This window comes from Glycine soja, chromosome 18 (genome assembly GCF_004193775.1).
Source record: "Glycine soja cultivar W05 chromosome 18, ASM419377v2, whole genome shotgun sequence".
Taxonomy (NCBI): Eukaryota; Viridiplantae; Streptophyta; class Magnoliopsida; order Fabales; family Fabaceae; genus Glycine; species Glycine soja.
The window spans coordinates 6825651-6842969 of record NC_041019.1 but is presented as its reverse complement, the minus strand read 5'-3'; the positions used below and the strand labels follow the sequence as shown (position 1 = coordinate 6842969).

Here is a 17319-nt window from a genome sequence, read left to right as displayed (position 1 = left end):
CCGAACCTGTGGGTTCCGTCCCGGACTTGCCCCAATTTTGTCTAGGAAAACCCGAATTGACCTGTCCCGTTAATAATTCATTTACAAAAATATCATTACATATATATAACACATTAAAACATGAAACTATTAGATTGAATTTTAGGCTAGTGTTGGATTGAATTTTATGTTATCATGTACAATCTAAAAATATGTTAGGGTTGTTATTTAAAATTATATTTTTCATTGTATGAAAAATTATATTTTCTAATAAAATTTTATAAATATGTCGGGGCCAGGGCGGAACGAAAAAAATCTGATCCCATCAAGGACGAGAATGGAGTAAATATACACCCCCATTGAATTTCGGGGGCGGGGAGGGAATTGGGGAGTCGAGGGCGGGGGTAGAGTAAGCAAAACCCGACCCCGACCCGCCCCGTTGCCATGCCTATCTATGCCTTCCAATTTGGGAACCTAGCCTAGGAGTTTTGACCCCTACTATAGATGGCTCAAACGTGTGACTATTCAACAACATTGCATTTGATCAGGTCCAGGTGTCGAACAGCTACCCACACCACTTGCCGTCGCAGAATATAGAAGAGGCCAATTGCATCATGTTATCTGGTGGCTCTGATGACTCATCAGTGTCCCTTTGTTGCCAGAAATACACCCATTGGACTAAAGAACACCACATGTTCTTTTCAATGAAACTTTTTATATTTGATTTTTCTGTTTACATGTTCTTAATTTTGTATATCAAGCTTAACATGTTCATATTACATGTGCTCTTTTGTGACAACAGGTCTTTTCTCCTTGGGCTTGAGAAATGTGGCCAAGGAGAGGAAAAATGGAAAAAAATTTCAACATATTTTCTTACATCAAAAACTCTGACCCAAATTGTAAGTCATGTTCAAAAATACTTCCTACGCAAGAATGTTCCAGAGAAAGGAAGGAGGAGAAGAAGCATCCATGACATGATTCCTCTCTAGGTTGATCAACATAATTGGGTTTCTGATGCTCAAAATTTTGCAATGCAGTCACATGAAATGCAACATGCACATAATATGTTGCAATTCGACCTCCTCAACAATATGTCTCATCAATATTAAATGGGCAGACTTAGATATTCTAATGGCCCTCATCATATTGAGCACAAGAACTGGTTTATTTTCTAGACAATATATGTTGGAGTTTAACCACCAAACAATGTGATCACATGATTCATGAATTGGATTAGGATACTTTATAATAACATGTTCATATTTTATAATTCATATCAGCGACCATGTCCTCCTAAGTTCTAATCAGAAGACATACGTCTCTTTGGCTATCTGAGCTCAAACGGATGCATTACTTTTTAGCTCTTGCTGTAAAATAGTGATGCCTACAAGCTACTTCCATGCATAACAATGATAACACATTATTTCTTGTTGTTACATCATTTATAATTTTCACATTTTTAAATTTAAAAAAATTATAAAAGAACTTAATTAACAAGTTTTATCAAAATGGTTGATTGCAATATTTTTTTCACCAAAATATTTACTTAGGATTTGTTTTCTTCTTTTCACAAAAGTTTACACCATGACATGATTTTTCCAAAATTTTAATGTTTTTATATTAAAATTATAAATTTAAAATTTTACCAAATTAATCATGTTAATTCTTTTAGTCTATTTTATAATGTAAGTTTTTCTTTTTTACCTGAACTTTTTTACTAAGGATATGTTTTCTTCTTTTCACAAAAGTTTACACCATGACATGATTTTTCCAAACCTTTAATGTTTTTATATTAAAATTGTAAATTTAAAAATTCATCAAATTAATTATGTTAATTCTTTTAGTCTATTTTATAATGTAAGTTTTTCTTTTTTACCTGAACTTTTTTATTTATTTATTGTAAGTTTGAGTCTTTACTCTTAGTCAATGACATTTTTAAAATATTCCCATTAATTAAGGGTCGCTTAATGTTATTTAAAGTTTTTTATTTTTGGTTTTCAAATGTATTATTTAAAAAAACATATATCATAAAAATTGAGCAAAAATGATTTTTAACTCAATTTTAAAATATTTTTATATTCATTTTCAAAAAAATTTAAAAATTGGAATTTGATTTTTTTAGTTTTATAAAACATTCTCCTTACATTTGACAATAACTCGTATGCTATCATCATTAGCACCACAATCGATCACCAATACCAATCAACCATCATCAACTGCATTGATATTGACACCACCGCTAACATTGCACTCCTGACACGGTTATCACTATCACTACATCATCACTGTGACCATTAGCACACACCATCACTAACATTATTATTGCCACCAACACTATCACCACTATTATTGACAACACCATTACCATTGAGATCAACATCACACTATAAGCATTGCACCTGCACCACCACCATCAACATACTTGACCATCCGGTAACTATCTAATTGATTGACTAGTTGAAGATTTTTTAACCTTTGCTAAAAGATTTTTTAAATTAGTTGACACAAAATAAGTATCTAATTTGTAGCTAATCTCTAGTAAAAAGAATTAATAATAAATTAGTTACAAAATTGTTATACAAACAAAATAATCATAGAAAAAATATTTTTTTAAAAGCAAAAGTAAAATTCATTACAAAAGAGGCAAGAAGGTGGAATCCAATGAATTTTATTTCTAAACAAGAGTTAAATTCATGCCATTGTACAAGGTCTAAATACATGGCCCCAACAATACAGAGCAAGAACATCAAAGTTCTTGTCGACCACTTGGAGAAAATTGTTGCCAGAAGCACCTATATGTTGCAATGCTTTGCCAGAATCATGGAAATAGGCCATTATGATAGAATTAATGTCCACAAAACAAGGTTAGAACTTACATCACATCACAGTAAAAGGCGAATACATTTAGATACCTCCATGAAATGAAATGCCAATACATTTAGATACCTCCAAACCCGTGCATTGCATTAAAAGGAAAACTAATCCTAGTTTAGTGTGAAGCATAAACTACACGCACGGGAAGTTTAAATTAAAGTTTCAAATATAAACTTGTGACAAAAAAAAATTCAAGGCATGAGATATATTTTAGGAAAAAGGCCATTGATAATGGAATCACACATATGAGGGAACACAAAGAGAACAATAATAAACAATCATAAAGGTAGATATGGGACCGGAATCGAAGTTCCTTTATTTTAAGTTGATCACCTAAAACACTAAATATTTCGCTTACTTGAATTATATTGTAAACACTATATAATATATACATTACCATATGTGTTAATTTTTTAAAAAATATTTATTTAAATGTTAAATCAATTTCTTTTAAGATAAACCTAGTTTATAAACAATAAATTTCTCTATGGAAAAAAACTATATTATTTATTATATTTTTCATACAATCAATTTTGACTTTCATGTTTTTTTTTTCATTTTTTAACTACATCAGTAATTTATACAATTCATTTCAATATTATAATATTTATGTTATTAATTTCTAAAATTTAATGTTATAATATTTCAAATATAAATTATAAAATCTGAAAATTTAAATTATAATTTTATAATATTCTTATACATTTAAGCATATAAAATTATAATATTATTAATAATATAGTTCTATATCTGTAAATGTTATAATTTTTGAAATTTATTAAATGAATATCATAATATTAAGGTAAGTTATATAAATTAGTGATGTGATAAAAAAAATGATAACAAATACGAAAGACAAAACTTATTTTATATATATATATATATATATATATATATATATGGTTTCTACATTGTAACTCATGTAAGAAAATTGGTTTAGTAATTTGGGTGGTGAAAAAGAAAGCAAGGAACTTGGGTTCTAATCTCATTTGATGATCAACTAATGGTTAACATGTGGAGGGATTAAAATTGTGTAATTTTAAAAAAATTGAAAGACCAAAATTTAAAAATAGGAAAACTAATATATTATAAACTAAAAATTAGAAGAGACTAAAATTACAATTTAAAAATAATAAAAAATTATTTGTTTGAATGGAGATGCTAATTGTTGCCTCCAACATTTGTTGGAATCATAAGGGAGTATTACACGGGTGTGTAAATAGGTTCAAGCAATAATCACAGACAAATCTATCTAGCGTATTGACATGTTCATTCAAACTCAGCTCTCACATAATACTGTAATAGCCATCCTTCTTTTTTTTTTTTTTACCAAAGTGCACCTTAAAAAATCATTTATTTTAATAAAGGGTATTTGATGAAGATTTATTACCTAAATCCTTTTTATCATAAAAATTCAAACAATGACATTCTCTCTCTCAAAATTTTAAGAATTTTCAAAAATAAAATTATAAATTTAAAAATTCACCATGCTAATAATGTTAATTAGTTGGGTCTATTTGATGGTGTAAATTTGTCTCTTTACTCTTGAGCTATACCATTTTCAAACCATTTCCTTTAGGTTTCTATTTTTTTTTTCTTTATTCAAATGACTCCCAAAAACTATTACTTAAAGTCAATAAATTTAGATAGAATTAAATTTACATGGCCATTTCCACTGCTAAGGATTATAGTGATCTTGAAGAGAGAAAGAAAATAATGAGAAAAAGGAAACAGAGCTACAACAATGTGAAGGAGTATTGGGAGTGATCACTAATAGAATTCCAGAAAGCCACAAAACGAAAAGAAAGAATGTCAGAGTTCCATGATGATCACTCTTTCTACTGCGATGAGGAGATACAAGAGTGGTTGAAGGACAAAGATGAAAGATTGCATCCTTCTACGATGAGCTCTTGGACATTATTACTGCCTCTCAAGATTCTTTCCCTTAATCTCAAGATTCATCCTGGTCAGTTCGTCACAACGAATACACGCGTTGGACAAAAGAAGAACACAAGTGCTTAACAATGGCACTTTTAAAATTTGATTTTCTCATTTCCATATGCATAACTTAGTATATCAAGCTTAACATATTCATATTACATATGCTCTTTTGTGATAAGTCATTTCTCCTTGGGCTTGAGAAATGTGACAACAAATGGATAAACATTTCAAAGAATTTTGTTCCATTAAAAACTCCAAGTCAAATTGCAAGTCATACTCAAAAATACTTCAAACGCAAGAATGTCCCACAGAAAGGAAAAGAAGAAGCATCATGACAGAACCTTAGAAGGCATTGACATGATTGTTACTCCCCACATTGATCAGCATAATTGTATTCTCCCTCCTCTTCCAAACTTGGCAGTGTAGTTACATGAAATGCAACAAGCACAACATATGCAGCAATTCAACTCGTATAACCCATCTCATCAAATGGGTGGATTCAAAAATTTTAACGGGACCATCACCTGAATGAGCTTGATCTTGTTGTGCAACCGTTTCTATACAATATGCCTCATCAAATGGGCGGATATGAATATTCTAATGATTGACCTCACTACAATGAGCACAAGAAATGATTTTTTTTGTTTAGACCTAGCAGTACAATATATGTAGATGTTCCCTCTTTTTGCTCTCATCATTATGCCCATAATTTTTTGGGGCAAGATTTGGTCAACAAACGTTGCATTTGTGTAGTCCACGCGTCCAGAAATAAGCGTTGAGATTCATCCAGTTGATGATATACACCACCATTGTCACCAGCTCTTGCCATGATTAAGGAACAAAGAATTTTGCAGTAAATTAAAAAAAAATTCAGGACCTCACCACACTCTACTCACGTGTTTCTCTCTTTAATGGTAGTTCACTCGTGTTTGATGCTCTCAATATAGGCTTTTGTGTGATGTTTTCACTCTTGCCTTTTACCACTCACTCCCTCTTAAGTTCCTGGATGGATCGAATTAGACACACAAGGTAATATAAAATAAAAGGAAAGACAATATAATTATCAGAGTAACAGATTTGATTTGGGATAACAACTTGGACTTGATTTGGATAGCAAATTGGATTTGATTTGGATAACAGATTAGATTTGGATAAAAAATTTTGATTTGATTTGATTTGGATAAATAGATCAGATTTGGGATAACAAATTAGATTTAATTTGGATAACAGATATGATAACAAATAAGATAACAGATAGGATAACAGATAGATAACAGATATGACAACTAAACTTCAAATGCTCATAACTTTTGCTACGGTTGTCTGTTTGAGGCCCACTATATATCAAAACGCTCAGAATTCAGAGGAGAATCTAGATAAGGGGATTTGTTCCACGATTTTCTTTCAAAAAAAACACCTCTAAATGCCTCAATTTCGTGTTCAAAGATCAAACACCCACTTTTTTTTTCAAATTTTTTTTTGCAATTTTTTTTTGACAGTGTGAAAGACACAAGAAACAAGAACAAGGACGTGACAAGAACAAGAACGCAAATAACAGAACACAAGACGCAAACAAAAACGAAACAAGGCGTAAACAAAAACGCAAATAACAGAACAAGGACAAAACACGAACCTGGACAAATTACAAAGAAAATAATAGGATAGGATAGAACCTGTATCAAGAGCCGAAGCTCTGATACCAAATGATGTGAACCTGACTAGGAGCGGATCGTTTGATACAGGTTATAGAGATTTGGATGACGCCACTTCCAAAGAGGGAAGATAAGTCAGGGTAGACGCCACTTCCAATGAAGGAAGATAAGTCAGGGTAGACGCCACAAGGATTACCTTGATAAGTCTGATAATTGGTTCAACAAGGAACCCGGAGAGAAACTCTCACCAAATTTTATCAAATGCCAAAAGTTTTTTTTTATTCAAAACAAAAACCCATACTTATAGTGTAGCTAAGCAAAAAGATAAAAATAGACATGGACCTTCTAAACAGTTTGGGCCAAAATTACAATAAATAAAAATTATAACTAAATAGAACATATTTATTATGGGCCTTCAAATTAATCTTGACCTTCAGCATCAATTAATAGTCTTGATAGTGTCTCTGCCTCTGGGCCTTCATCCTTCTCCACTTGGGCCTTCATCCTTCTCCACTCGGGGGCTTTGTCCTTCTCCACTTGGGCCTTTGTCCTTCTCCACTTGGGCCTTTAGACTGTATTTGGCCTGTTTCATGATTCTCATCAATAGGTTCATTTTTAATTGACATGGGTTTTGGCCTAATCTCCCATGACGTTTTGTTATTGGTCTTTTGGCAATAAATTGGGATTGGTGTGGAAGGGGATAAATTGGCTTTGGGTGCCAACATACTTGGGATGCTTAGCTTTATTTCGATTCCTCACCCATCCTTTTTCTAAAACAATAATGACTTTTTGAGAACTGAACAAAAGGAGCAGCAACCTGTTGATAGTAGCACTGATGCAGGTAATCCAGAGGCTATAGTAGACCTTAGTCCTCAATCAGCAGCTTCTGATATTTAGAGCCTGATTCAATTCTTTTTTGAAAAGGCATTCTGACTTTTGTCTTCTGAGTGGACTTGTGGTTATGTTAGCCTTTCCACTTCTGTTTAAGATTAGCTTTACATGGTGATTAACCTATTGGCAAGAGGTTCATTCGGGGGTAGTGGTGTTAGAAATATGAGTGAACATTCTAATATGATATACTGCAGCATTATTGAGTGAGAGTTATTCAATGGGTTACACAAGTGGTTAATTTTGATTAATTTGTGATGGCTCATCAAGCTTACTTATTTGCCAAGGGAACATGCAAACGTTACCATGCTTTTTTAAGAAGTGTTGTCCTCAAACACAGTTTCTGCGTGTACTGCTGTTAATTATTTTAAGAAGTGTTGTAGTGTATTAGTCAAGTCCAAAGCTGGAGTCAGGTGGATGATGATCACTAATAGAAGTCCAGAAAACCACAAAGGAAAAAGAAAGAATGCCAGAGTTCCATGATGATCACTCTTTCTACTACGATGAGGAGGAGTGAGCAGCCGCAGAGATTGCATGCTACAGCAATGACGACGACTTCAGCACGGAGAACAAAAGAGTTAGATGAGTTCTTGAAGGTTCTTAGTGCCTCTCAAGATTCTTCCCCTCAGCCTGAGGTTCTTGCTTCTGCTCCTTCCACCCAGGCTCCTGCATATTAATCTTTCCTCTCTGTTGATGATATTATTGAATTGCTTATTTGAAGCAAATACCTGTATCTTTGTGAGTTCTTTTCACTTGTCTAAGCCGTAAGTGGAGGTAACCTAAGGCTAAAGTCAATTTGTTGGGTCACTAGTAGGACCAGGATATTCAGCTAATACTATATCTGCGGTTAAAATAATATGAGTGTCTGCTTTGAAGATTGTCTATCATGACTTCGAGATACAATAAATTATGCATGTATAATTTTGAAATCCTAGTTGATACCGCATTAATCTTTCCCCAGTTTTTTATACATTTTGACTTTTACTATTTTGTAGACAGTCAAAAAGTCTCCCAAATCTAATTGCCGTTCAAGAAACACTATGCAATTAACAAAAAAACAAAAACAGTAGAGTGAATTCAATTCTTGCTTTACTGAGGCTAGACAGGAATCCACCAAAACATTTTCTCTATCTTCATCTACAATCTCACCGAATCAAATTTATTTTCATTGTAATCCAATAATAAATTACATGTACAATTAGATTGTTGAATTTTATAATAATTACTTTAAAAATCATAAAGGAAAGTGATTTCTATTTTTATTTTTTTGCTCTTTGACCATCATCATATTGACTGTGTGGTGCATCAAGTAGTTTCCAGAATTCTTTTACACTGCTGCTACAAACAAGCTGTATATTAATCCAAACATAGAAAGCAACAAACAGGTATGAAAAATTCTACCCCCTTCACCTTCATCTCTTTGTGATACACTTCCTAGCCACCAAGACACCAGTTGGTGGACCAGTCATCTCTATCTGGCATCTGCTATGCAACCAGTAAGACAAATGGAAAAACCCCATACTTACTCTCACTTTAAAGGTTCCTCTTACATTGTACTTAACCCTGTTCCCTTGCATCTGTCCTTTAAGGTTCACACCAAGATCCTTAGGCAAAAACACCAAGCTGGATATGAAGTGCAAGGACTCCAACCTGCTCTCCCTTCTCCTCTGTGTAAAGGGTTCAATGGACTGTGTTGATATGATCCTGTCTGAGAAGAAAAGCTCGACATCAAAAGATTCAAACTTCACATCAATCTTCTTGTTGGGGTTGGTGATGTTTGCAACGAGGGTGAAGTCACCATTGAAGTATTCTGGTGAGTCGAAGTACACTGCATTGAGGTTTGCATTGGGGATGTCAAAGTAGGGGTTTCTTGGCTTGATTCCTAGGAAGATGATCAAAGTTATAACTCCAAAGAAGATGAGTAGAAGGCTGAATATGAGGCACAACACTGCAGCAAACCATATGATTGGATTAGTCCTTTGAAATGGAGGTTGCCTGAGTATTGGTGGTGGTGGTGGTGGCGGTGGCGGCGGCCTAATTGACTTTGTTGTAACATAATTTGGTGCATCAGATTCTTGAGAATGTTGTTTGATTGGTAGTTTTGATATGACAATTTGGTCAGGAGAGACTTGTTTGGTTTGCCTTGTGGTTAGGAGTCGGGGAGGAGGTGGGGGTGGAAGGGTAAGCATGTTTGAGAATTGAGGATGAGTAGATGATGCTAGAAGAAAGGTTACACTTAATTCACTCAAACAAAAAACAATGAGGGAGATATGTATGTAGAGATTAAGATTATGAATGATATTTATTTATTTATTCTAAGTGGAGTGATGGGATAAGGAAAGTGAAGAAGGGATAAAGAAGCTTTTAATTTAGTAGTGGGGACAATATGTTTTTTCTGGGTATTGACGAAAGGGAGGAATATGAGGAGCTAAAGTTGAGCTACATTGAGATTTGGATTTTGAATGTTGGTGGTATTCGTACGTGGTAATGTTTGAGAAAGTTCTAAAGAATGAGTTGAACAGAGCCCACACATTCTTTGTTTAACCCTTAAGGCTGTAAGAACTGTAGTATGATATGATGATTGTCAGACTGCATAGTATGTTTGGATGGATGACCTCATTTTTCAAGAGAAAAAAATTACCTATTTTTCTTTAAGATTTTATTAAAAAAATAGATATAAACCAGGTGTTGTAAAACTTTTCTTCCATTTTTTTTTATATTTTCAATTATTGAATAAGTTTGATAGATTTCATTATCATTGTTTTAAAATAGATTTCAATGACAGAATATGACATATATGATCCAGTAGCTGAAATATAGTGCTTAAGGGCTGGTTTGCATTCACATTAATAACCTTTCTAATTAGTTTTCAATGCACTTTTAGCTAATGGCAAGATGTACAGCATTATGACTAATAATATCATATACAATTGACATATAATCAGAATTATTTTTGCACTCAGGTATTTTCTAATTTGCAATGCCTTTTATGATATTGCTAACTTACTATATAAAAGCTAGTATAGTACTTTTTTAATATTGTAGCCGTGGCCAAAACGTGGGATAAAATGTTAAGTGAATGTATACATTGTTCTCCTTACCAATATTACTTTCGAATTGTTAGTAGTTTCCTTAATAAAATGCACTTGCAGCACCCCAAATTCCTAACACTACATTTTTTTTTTTACGGAGAGAAACTTATATTATTTCATTCATAAGAAAATCAGATACTAACGGTGGAACATGATGATAAAATTAGAGGCCAGAAAAAAGATGGAGTGGTTCTAACAAGAGCATGAGTAACATCATTGATTTGTTTCTTAGTAAAACTAATAACAAAAGAGTGTTTGTTTTATGAATTATTTAGTTATTATGAAGAATAGAGGATCCGAACAAATTATTCCACATTTTATTATAAGATAATAAAAAAATTAATTATATGATATATTTTATTTCCAAGAAGGACATAACTTCAAGTTTTAATAATATTTAGTCCACGGAGGAGGCGGAAAAAATTGTTCACATGGAATACTTTGTCATGAGTAAAAATTTATATTAATCATTATCATATTACTTTCTCATTGTTACTCCATGATACTTCAATTTTTTCCAATCTCATAAAAATTTCATTTTTTTCTAATTAATGTCCTCAAAATTTAATTTACCGTCAATTTCATTCCTACAATTTATATGTTAGTTTTTCCTTTTCCTCTAACGTTCCTTTTTTAATAGGTAATTTTTGTTGTTCCTCTTTCAATTATCATATTCATGGAACACATGGGAAGAAATTAAACAATGATTGGTATAAGGAAAGCTTTTGTAACAAGAATATTTTAATAATTATAATATATATTTTAAAGAAAAAATAACTCAACTAAACCCATTTAATTATTCCGTGGGAATATAAAAAATAATTTCAACCAATTTTATTAGTTAATCAAACACAATTCAAGATTAAAAAAATTATCAGCTAAATAAGCATCCCCTAAAGGATTAATTGATTAATAGACATCAACTTTTTGTTGACAATTCCAAATTAAAACGCCTAGTTCAGATTCATCAGCGCTAGCTCTCTTCATTTTATCAACCACTGGTTTGTTATGAATCTCAAAATGAAACATCATTCAAGCCAAAGAGATGAGACCAATGCTTCTCCTTCTGTGGTGTCAAGGCAAGGACGCTTCCAGTCAGTGCTTGCAGCAGCAATAAAATTTCCACGATAATCTCTGATGCACATACCAAAACTTGTGCAAAAATAAAATAAATAAAAAAAACCTGTGTTTACATTGCACTTTAATTTTCCTTGTATGAGATATAAGATTAATTAAATGATTAAAAACAATCACAGGTTCAATTCTCTCATTAACAAAAACTAACAATCTAACAATTAATTTCACTTTCCTGATTCGGGAGGCCTCTGTGTAGTAAATTCTGGAAGCATATGAGAATGATTTGAATCCGAATCATGCTCCTAATCCTGGTAGATGAATCCCCACGGTGGATAACAGTCAAGTCTGAAACTGATTTTCCTTTCCAGAGTTTGTCGTTATTACATTTAAGACTTATATTATGCTATTGATCAATAAAATTATTTTAAATTAATTACAAAATATAATGTACATCTGATATTCATAACAAATAAAATAATTTAAATTTAAGTTACAAACTTATAAAGTAACTTTTCTAAACATAAAAGTCCATTGCTTACATGAAAATAATATCAATATTGAATACTGATCAGTTATATATGAGCTAATAACACACAATAATGCAAATCATTTTTTAGTATATAATAATTTAAATAGTACTTGTCATATATAATACATTAAAAAAATCGTTATATTTTCATGAGTAAAAAAATTTGTTTTACGGAAAACTTATGTTCAATTTTTATTATGTATAAGAAATTTCTTGAACTAACAATAGTCCCCAAATCTCGTGTGAGATTAGTATATAACCTTGGAAACACTCATTATCTATAAACAAAAACAAAAAAATATATACCGAACAATACTTTAAAGAATATTCTTTAAAATAACGTGATTAGTTATACATAATAATAATAATATGTGTAACATTAAAATTAATATATTAAATTATATAATCTACAATTATAAATACGGGTGGAGTAGTAAAATATAACCACACTTATCCTCATAACTTTTGCATGAATACATACTCACAATTTTCTCAACTTGTGTATATTTTTTTAGAACACTTATATCCCCAACCTACTATAGTCTATAGCCCGCTTAGTAGTGAAAGCTTCGAATAATTTACACAAAATCTTAAATTTTAATCTTATCGTCACTGTAAAAATAATATACTATATATATATATATATATATATATATATATATATATATATATATCCCTAAGCTACATTTATTTTTTTTATTAAAAAAATTATTGTGCATTTGTGAAAAAAGAATAAAAATGACTCTTAAAATGACATTTATGGTACGCGAGACCCTTGCAATTCCTTTCTAATCCTTCCAGTATTACCCAACGGTATCAAGTTCAAATCATTTGCAATAAAAAGGGTGCATTGTGGTCGTTGCTCTCTCACACACTCATTTCAACATGGAAGAAGAAACCAAGAAGAACCAATATCACACTATTCAGCAACAAGAACGAGAAGACAATGCAAAATGGGTGACCCATTATTCTAGTTATCACCAAATACTGTTGGTGGGAGAGGGTGATTTCTCTTTCTCCCTTTCCCTAGCCAAATCTTTTGGCTCTGCTTCCAACATGGTCGCTTCTTCTCTCAACTCCTACGGTCTCTCTCTCTCTCTCTTACCCTTTAGCTTTGTGATTGTGATTTTGGCTTGTGCAGCACGTTTCGTCTTGAAAGTTTCGACCTTGGTACATGGGGTGGTAAAGAATGTGCATGAGAAAATTGTTCTTGCTTTTTTTGCTTTGATCGTTAAAATATAATGTTCTTTGGGGTTTGATCATGTGTGTGATTCTTCTTTCAGTATGATTAATTTATTATTCACAAAAAACCCCAATAATGTTTTTTTTGTTTTCCTTATTTTTCTTCTAAAATTTTGTTATTTTTACTTGGTTGTTCTGAATATCATGAAAGGTATCTTCTTGCTGGAACATTTTAAATTTCTTAACAATGTGTTAAATTGCCCTTGCGGTACTGGAAGCATTTTCGTGGCGATCTTTAATAGTACAGTATCCCAAAACCCTAGAAATTGTAGTTTTGAACCATTTTTTGAAACCTTTTTTGTCCACACTTTCTAAGCATACCAATCAAACAAAACTGTTGCAGCTGAATATACTGTTAAATTTTTATCAGTGAGAAGTCAGTGACTTGTGAACTTTTAACGTTTCTAGTAAAAAGTAAATATTTTGCCTTTTATTTGGTATGTGTAGCAACTTTCAAATTTGTGTTGGATTAGTTAACGTGATTTAAATACTTTTTTTTGGTATTTTAAGTTGTTTTAAGCTTTACAATTGAGCTGCTTTTTTTTGTAGCTTTCGACCTAGTTCTGATTTCCACAATTTGGAGAAATGATTCTGATTAACTATGATGTGTTTTTTACTGCATACACAGGACAGTCTGTGTCAATGACTCCACATAAATTATTTTTTAATTATTTCCTCCATTGATTGCTCCTTGTGTTCAAAATCCAAATGCTTTCTCACATGTAGATGATGTTATCAAGATGTACAAGAATGCAAAGTCAAATTTAGATGACTTACACAAGCTTGGAGCATGTTTATTACATGGAGTGGATGCAACCAAAATGAAGCTTCATTCAGATTTAAAAATGCGGAGGTTTGACCAAGTTATATTCAATTTTCCTCATGCCGGCTTTCACGGGAAGGAAGATAACACATTACTGATTAAGTGAGTTTTCTTTTACAAATCAGTTAGATGACTGATTAAGGTCTTCAGTACTTTATAAGGAACAAAGATATAATTTGGAATGTTCTTGATTTTGCTTTGATGCTCTTAGGCTAAAATAGGAAGTAAAAGTTTAACTTGGTTCTGTCTTCCGGAGTTTGTGGAAGACTCTCACGTTATATTCTGCACATTGCTAGTATTTACAGAATTGCTAGTTTGTATATTCTATTATGTTAAGTTTTTATGTTTATCATACTCAAGGTTTTTAATTATGAAATTCTTATCAACCTTCTATGTGATTGTATGTGACATTTGTTGTTTTTCCTCATGAATTTACAGGAAGCATAAAGCCCTTGTACTTGGATTCTTCAAGAATGCAAGTGGCATGCTTCGAGCCAATGGTGAAATTCATGTTAGTCATAAAACTACAGCTCCTTTTAACAACTGGAACATAGAGAAACTTGCTGCACAATGCTTTTTGAAATTGATTGAGTGTGCTGACTTCAAGAGAGAGGATTACCCAGGTTACAACAATAAGAGAGGTGATAGCTATAGATGTGATGAACCCTTTCCACTTGGTAAGTGCTGCACATTCAAGTTTATCTACAATCCTAAAGCAAAACGGCAAAACCATGTGAAGAGAAATCAAATGGTGGTTTCTAGACAACAAACATGTCTCCCATTACAAGAGATTGAGGTTGCTGTGGAGCAATTACCAACTTCAGCTCATCTCAATTATTATCCTCAAACAAGTCACTTTCCAAAAATAGAGGAAGTAACGTCAATATTTGGCTTAACAAATAGATGCACTTCAATCACTGGGTGTCCCTTAAGTACCATGGCTGAAGTACATGGAAGAGTTACTCCTTCTGGTGGCTATTCTGCTCCTGGTATGAGTCTAGGCCCTACAAGAACATTTCAACCAATGGAGCCATTGCAATCTTTGCAACCATGGCCAACATCAACTAATGTTAGATACTCTCTGACAGATTATGTTAGAACAATTGATAATACTGTTCCCATATCACTTGAAGCTAGAAATGAAGGCTATCAGGTCTACGGGGGCAGGTCAAAATATTTGCAAGAAGAACTTGGCAGAACAATGCATACTGTTCCCTTATCGCTTGGTGCTAGAAATGAAGGCTATCAGGTCTATGGTGGCAGGTCAAAATATTTGCAAGAAGAACTTGGCGGAACAATGCGAACTGTTCCCTTATCACTTGGTGTTAGGAATGAAGGTTATCTAGTCTATGGTGGCAGGTCAAATTGTTTTCAAGAAGAACTTGCTAGAACAACAACTCATAGAGCAAGTTATCCTTTTGAGGAAGGTCACAATCTGAGAGATACATTGCTGAAATGGTCAACATCAACTAATGCTGGATATCCTATGAGAGATCATGTTAGATCAATGGATACTGCTCCTTCATCACTTGGTGCTAGAAATGAAGGCTATTTCAGCAATGTCTATGGTGGCAGCTCAAATTATTGGCAAGAAGAACTTGGTAGAACAACAGCTCTCAGGGCAAGGGCAAGGGCAAGTTATTCTTTTGAAGGAGTAAGGTCTGACTTTGAGAGATACATTGCCCAAGTGCCTGGGAGGTTGTTTGTTCAGAGTGAGCTTCACCGAATGAATATTTTGATGCAAGAGAGAAGGGTGTTTGTTGAGTCCTGATCATTCATACCTTGAATGGAAACTGAAATAGAGGAACTTTAATACCAGTGAACACTGATGTTTTGGTTTTGGTTTTGGGCTTTCTTAGGATAATTAGTCTATATGGGGTGGCATTGTGAAAAAGTTTTTTCATACTGTCATAAAAAAATGGTCTTACCTAGAGCATGCTTTTTTGGGTTAAGTGTGTAAACTTTTTTACATTTACAATACATAGAAATCAAACTTCTGTTCTGAAGCCTGTTTGTTATATTCAAAAGCTTGTGAAACTGGTATAATTTTGTGACCATCAACATTTAGCTTATGTTGATATTTTGCTGCATGCTTTTGTTAAATCAATAGAAATTTATCTTCGTCTTTATACTAGCCTTTCCTTTTTTCCATTTGTAAAATGATAATAGGGGATAATAATTTTTATTCTCGCCCTTCTTTTACGAAGAATACGTTAGTGGTCTACAGTTTTATTATTGTTAGAACTAGTATATAGACCAAGAAAAATTGTTAAATCTAGTAATCATATGCGCGCAATGCAACCATTTTTTTTTTCAATGTAATGTATTATTATTATTTAAGGGTGTTCATGGATCATGTTTGGTTAAATCTGTCATCCAATCTTAACCAAATTTTAATGGATCAGGTCTCTGTAATTTTTTTATAGACCAATCCAAACTAATTCGATAGTAAATCTGTCATCCAATCTTAACCAAATTTTAATGGATCAGGTCTCTGTAATTTTTTTATAGACCAATCCAAACTAATTCGATAATATTGAGTTGGATTTGGTTAATTGGATGAATATTTTTAAAATATTTTTTATTTTGTAAAGATAACATTTTTTAGAAAAATAAATTATTTTTGCCTAAAGTTTTGTAAATATATAATAACTAAATATATTTAAGAAAGATCAAATTGTGATAATATTTGACTAATAAAATTAGTGATTTTAATGCTAAATGATATTTTTTATTTTAGATAGAAATAAAGTATTGTATTAATATGAGAAAATATGAACAAAATCAAGACATAGATAAAAAAAATTATAAAAGAATAAAAATCATGAATAGTTTAATTTAATAAATTAAATTACAAATTAATATATTTTGTATTTAATAATTAATTTATATATTATAAAAAATTTAATTATATGATATGTAAGTTGGACTTAAAAAGATAAAACTTATTATTCAACTTGTTTATGATTCAATCTTAATTGGATTATGTTGAGTTACATCCAAACACTTAAAAAAATATAAATTAATATAATTGAATCAGATTAGATGACAGGGTAAATCCAGAATCATAAACAATCCTATTATTGAAGATGGAAAAAAAATAATTACAAACTACCCTCATCGGTATGTGATAGTTCCACCACATGGGGCACACTGGCAGAGTCCTTTATCATTGACGTGAAAACTATGCTACTAGCAACCTAATGGGCTGTTGTGACGATG

The 17319-nt window shown here is 32.1% G+C and overlaps 2 protein-coding genes across 2 annotated transcripts; one reads left to right on the top strand and one right to left on the bottom strand.

The window, feature by feature from the left end:
• Positions 1-8571: 8571 nt before the first annotated feature.
• On the bottom strand, positions 8572-9752 carry LOC114395794 (NDR1/HIN1-like protein 2). The gene has a single exon (XM_028357637.1). It carries the CDS (start codon positions 9521-9523, stop codon positions 8747-8749), a length of 777 nt encoding a protein of 258 aa, XP_028213438.1. The 5' UTR covers positions 9524-9752; the 3' UTR covers positions 8572-8746.
• Positions 9753-12892: 3140 nt separating this feature from the next.
• Positions 12893-16154, top strand: LOC114395938. The gene is made up of 3 exons (XM_028357807.1): positions 12893-13116; positions 14001-14199; positions 14536-16154. Exons 1-3 carry the CDS (start codon positions 12918-12920, stop codon positions 15866-15868), a joined length of 1731 nt encoding a protein of 576 aa, XP_028213608.1. The 5' UTR covers positions 12893-12917; the 3' UTR covers positions 15869-16154.
• The last annotated feature ends 1165 nt before the right edge of the window (positions 16155-17319 follow it).

Bases quoted from the DNA above. Each gene is read 5' to 3' on its own strand.
- LOC114395794 (XM_028357637.1), bottom strand. From the start codon at position 9,523: ATGCTTACCCTTCCACCCCCACCTCCTCCCCGACTCCTAACCACAAGG.
- LOC114395938 (XM_028357807.1), top strand. From the start codon at position 12,918: ATGGAAGAAGAAACCAAGAAGAACCAATATCACACTATTCAGCAACAA. The intron at 13,117-14,000 runs GTCTCTCTCTCT...TCTCACATGTAG, and splicing joins TTCTTCTCTCAACTCCTACG to ATGATGTTATCAAGATGTAC. The intron at 14,200-14,535 runs GTGAGTTTTCTT...ATGAATTTACAG, and splicing joins GATAACACATTACTGATTAA to GAAGCATAAAGCCCTTGTAC.